Below are 5,000 nucleotides of genomic sequence, written 5' to 3' on the forward strand. Positions count from 1 at the left end.
GAACTACACTCTTATTTGAACAGAACTTTTACTTGTCAATAAACCGTTGGTTATAGAAGCAAAACAAGAAGATTGAAATAATAGAAAATAGTTAATATTGCTGTTCATATTATTAATGCAGAGTTACAATTGGTCAGACATTGAGTTCAGATTCATACCTGAAGGTTATGAATTCGAAATGATAGTCTGAATCAGTGAGCTTTCTGTCGCTACAGTATTACGTTAGAGAACATAAGGGACTGATTTATATTCTAAAATAGCAGCTGATTCAGTATGGACGGAATAATACGAGTGCGTATCTTAGGTTTGTGTTAAATGATCCTCAATGCCGCAGAGTCATGTTCCTGCTTCATGTTTATTTTGTGAAAGTTTTGATGGTGTATCGTCTGTGCTGTAGGAATGGTGCTTGTTCGGACCGAAGCGGGCCAGCTGGTGCTGGTTCCTCAGCAGGTTCTGGCCCAAGCGAAGGCTCAGAATCAAACGAAAGCGACACTGTCTCCGACGCCTTCGGCGACGACCACCGGAACCACCATCCGAGTCACCACACCTCTGCAGCAAGTATGTGAAAACTCTCTCAGCAAAATTGATGCTAAACTTGGTACCTTTTGCCTTTTCTCTTATGTTTACATGTACCTTTCATTTGGAAACACTGAATCACATAATGAACTGTGATTCATTGTGATTCAGTAAAGCTTTAAAGGTAATCTGCATGCGTATTTTTTCATCCTACAGGGTTTTAATGTATTGAGATCTCCTGAAGAGCTTGTTATTTCAGAATTACTGCAGGTTTCCTGCATACTTGGGCCAAGAGATGTCATGTGATGTCATCGCAACTTGTAGTCAACCAAAGCCCTCTTTGCTTCATGTGCCAAACATGAGTACATCATAGTAAACATCACAGAAAGTAATTCATGGGTAGAGATTTCTGCAAAAGCAAGCATTTTTGGCCTTAGCAATCACGCAAAGAAACTCTGTGAAATCCTGTAGGGACTGATTTTCTAGCTAAATATACCAAGTACAAAATGTGTACACAAAAGGATACTAAGCCACAGTGTTGTGATCACATGCAGTAACGGCCCACATTCTCTCAGCTCTCAGGATTGTGTTTTTAAATTTAAACTCTCGCTTTGTAGTCGCCAGGGACAACCCAAACCATCCGACCGATTCCGCCTGCACAGGCTAAAGTGGTCCAGGCAGCCAGCCCTGCTCTACAGGTACATGTCCTCTTCAACTGCATGGAACTTTGTCAGGTTTATATGGGATGTTTGGTACACTGCAATATTATGTGTGTGTGGTTTGTGTTGTTTTGTTAGAAGACACCATTAGTGACAGCGAGCACTGCTCCGAAGCCCAGCGGCCCCACTGTGATCACAACCGGAGCTCGTGTTCAAGCTCCGAATCAGACGCTCCTGAAACCGGCAGCCGCAGTCCCGGCACCTGCCGCGCCCTCTACGGGAATCACCGGCCTCTCTCAGGTAGCCTTTATGACCTTTTTTTTTTTTTTGGAAGAGTCCAAGTTTCTCTTAACACCTTTTAAAAAATATTTTAATTTTCAACTTGGCAGAAATTCACCCTTTTGCCCAATCTCTGGTACTTAATATTATAATCTCTTATAGAAGATGGCACAGAAGCTTCCAGGATCCTTTATACAGGATCAAACCAATCCGTTTTTCCGATGTGTATTTTTGTTGGAGTGCTTCCAGGTGATCTGATGTACTAATTCTCCATAACATGTTTCAGGAAATGCAAGAGAATGTGAAGAAGTGCAAGAATTTCTTAGCAACGTTGATCAAACTGGCATCCCATAATTCCCCCTTGCCGGAAACTTCAAAGAACGTGAAGGCGCTTGTGCAGGACCTGCTGGTGAGTAGCATCGCTGGGGCTCAGATCAGATTCCACTTGATTATGATCGTGCGGTCGACGGATATAAAGTCAATGAAATACAATTAGCTTCTGACCAGAAGTACACATAGTGCTAAGATAAATATGAGAGTGGAGGAGCGTGTGAGCAATGTGTTAGGGGAAGTTGACTGTGTGTCATTACATCACACTGCACAGCAGCCATCGTACCTTCATCGTCCTCTCTAGTACAAATATACAGCATTAAAAAGGTCTTTTTTTAATCAGTTTATAGACAAGCGCTGGTGGACACACCAATAATTTCCCGGTAACTGGGATTTGAGAAACATATAAGATTGCAATTGACGTTCTGTCCTGAGACAAATGTGCAAAACCAGCTTTTTACTTAACAACAATAAGATTCACATTAACGCAGGATGACTGGTGCACCACAAACAAGCTCCTGTTATTTCTACCCAGTTAGTGTTTTGGGAAATTCTCTGTTATGGTGCTGTACACTTCTAATTTCTCTTAAATCACTCGTTTATGTATCTTTCTGTTGAGTTCTGTACTGGAGATCTGTGCTTTCTGTACAGCTCTCACCCACAACAGTTACGGTCATCATGTAGGATGTATAGTAATCCTCATCTGATGAAACACTGGGTTTATTTCTGTACAGGATGCCAAAATCGAGCCAGAGGAATTTACAAATCGTCTGCAGACGGAGCTGAAGTCGTCTCCCCAGCCCTACCTCATCCCCTTTCTGAAGGTAGCGTCCTTTCACTGTCTCTTCCTCCACAGTTGTGGCATTAAAGAAAATAGACCCGGAGGCCTGTAGTCGTGTCTCTTTACTCTCTGATAAACAACAGACTTACAGATAATGAGAGAAGAGTTGATTTTTTTCTTTCTTTCTTTGTTTTGCCTTATAGGTAAGTTAAGGTACTTTGTTATTGGAAAGTGAAAGCGAAAGTGACGTGCATACAGCTAAGTATGGTGGCCCGTACTCAGAACTCGTTCCCTGCATTTAACCCATCCAAAGTGCACACACACAGCAGTGAACACACACACCCAGATCAGTGGGCAGCCATTTACACTGCGGCACCCGGGGCGCAGTTGGGGGGGGGGGGGGGTTTGGTGCCTTGCTCAAGGGCACCTCAGTTGTGTTACTGCCGGCCCAAGACTCGAACCCACAACCTTATTAGGAGTCAAACTCTAACCGTTAGGCCACGACTTTGTATACAATACAACGAAATTTAGTTGCCGACTCTCAGGCAGCAACAGAGGCATATAAACATAAAATGATGAATAAATTTAAGTTAGAAGTTTAAAAAAAAAAAAAGAGGATTGAGTATAAATAGAGTACACTGTAAAAAATACATGATTTCACATAAGTGTAATGACTTGTAGATTTAGTGTTAATTGTCCTAGGGAGTAGTAGATAAGGTCCTTTAGTGGTGTAGAGGGAAGGAGTAACAGCAAAGCATTGGATGTGGAAGTGTTTTTGATCTGCAGGGAGGTGACGGGGTGATGGCAGCTACTGCTTTCGGGGGGAAAAAAGCTGCTCCTTAGTCTGTCGGTGTGTGAATTGTTGGCTCTTGTAGGACGTCTCATATGAAGCAACATCATGAATGCCTTAAATGAAACCACATCAGAGTTTTATAAATTCAGCAGACACAACCTTACACAGGAAAATGCTTGATCTCTCTGTGTGTGTCATTAAAGTAGAACCAAACTGTCATGTGTGAACATGAATGAATGGCAGAACACGAAGTATGACTGTTATGAATATAGTGCAGTCTGCGTGCAATCCTGTTGTGTTCTCAAAGAGCTCTGTTTAGCTGAGTTTGCTGCGAATTTTACCAGCACAGGACATAAAGGCTGCGAGAATAGGTTTATAAAATGAAAGTAAAAGTTCAGTCTGTGGTTATCACAAGGACAAAGACACCGAAAGCCCAATGCAAATTCTGTAAGAAACAAATCTCAGATTTTTGAAGATTTGCTATCAGCTATGAAGCCTTACAGTTTATAGCCATTAATGACCAAAAACTCCTACTACTTTTAGTTTGAAGTTCCATTGAATGATGTATTAATTGACTGTTATAGATGTTATAAACAGTTGTTACACTTCATAACGAATCCTTCCATTACTGTTAAATAAACATCCTGTCCTTGCTGAAAAGATCTCAATAATAGCAAAATATTTTTGTTCTTTGTTAAATAATTTCTTTCTGTTTAGCTGTTTATTCGAATGAGTGCATTAAATAAACATAAGACTTGTAGCTGATTTAAATAAAAAGACAAAAAGAAAGTAAAATAGTACTGGACAACTCACCTGGCATAAATTAGTAACTAAGTTAGCATTATATTCGGGTGCGAGTTCACGGTGCGCTCAAGCTGCTTCCTGCTTTAAATTCTGCTTAACACACGTTTGGAATAAATTCTGCTTGAATAAAAGAACAGCCGTGAGTTTCCTGATTGGATAAAAACTGATTGTTATAAAATATTGAATTCAGCCTGAGGTGTTTGAGGTGTTTTTTTCTTTATTCCAGTCCACTAGAAGTATTCAGTGGAGATTGTGATTGAACATCTAACTGCACTTGCTTTAGTCATCATGCTGTACGGTCCTCATATCATCGAGCTGATCACTTTATCCAAGTCCCCCCCCCCCCCCCCCCCCCCACACACACACACACACACACACACTTGCACATGGGGATCGAATCACAGATGGTGTTTAGACAGCAGCACACCGGGCCATTTGAGCAGACGCTAATACACACCTGAGAGAGCAGTGCCGACGGGGATGTTTAATTTAACCTTCACCGATGTAGTAGTGAGTAGTAAGAGGACCATCTTGTGTTAAATGTTGTTGTTTGTGTGTGCACAGAAAAGCCTGCCTGCTCTGCGGTTGACGCTGTTGAACTCGCAGCAGTCTCTGACCCAGCTCGCTCAAACCCCCTCCAGCCCACTGACCGTGAGCGCCATCAAGGCTCCGCCCCCACGCTCCATCGTCACCACGGTGCCTGCTGTCCGCCCCGCCGTCTCGCAGGACCAAGCTGCCCTGATGGTACTGTCCAGAAACATTGTTAAAGTAATTGGATGAGAGCAAACAATTCACTACGATCACCTAGCGACTTTCACCTTTTTTTTCTCTGCTTAAG

The 5,000-nt window shown here is 42.2% G+C and overlaps 1 protein-coding gene across 1 annotated transcript in view; it reads left to right on the forward strand.

The window, feature by feature from the left end:
- Nucleotides 1-5,000, forward strand: part of si:dkey-219c3.2 (transcription initiation factor TFIID subunit 4) — a 40,249-nt gene that overhangs the window by 1,967 nt on the left and 33,282 nt on the right. The window contains exons 2-7 of the mRNA XM_027135376.2: nt 398-558; nt 1,134-1,214; nt 1,314-1,475; nt 1,741-1,863; nt 2,519-2,608; nt 4,727-4,906. Of these exons, the coding sequence (XP_026991177.2) occupies nt 398-558; nt 1,134-1,214; nt 1,314-1,475; nt 1,741-1,863; nt 2,519-2,608; nt 4,727-4,906 (797 nt within the window). The remainder of the gene's footprint in view (nt 1-397; nt 559-1,133; nt 1,215-1,313; nt 1,476-1,740; nt 1,864-2,518; nt 2,609-4,726; nt 4,907-5,000) is intronic.

This window comes from Tachysurus fulvidraco, chromosome 17 (genome assembly GCF_022655615.1).
Source record: "Tachysurus fulvidraco isolate hzauxx_2018 chromosome 17, HZAU_PFXX_2.0, whole genome shotgun sequence".
In the NCBI taxonomy this organism is placed as follows: Eukaryota; Metazoa; Chordata; class Actinopteri; order Siluriformes; family Bagridae; genus Tachysurus; species Tachysurus fulvidraco.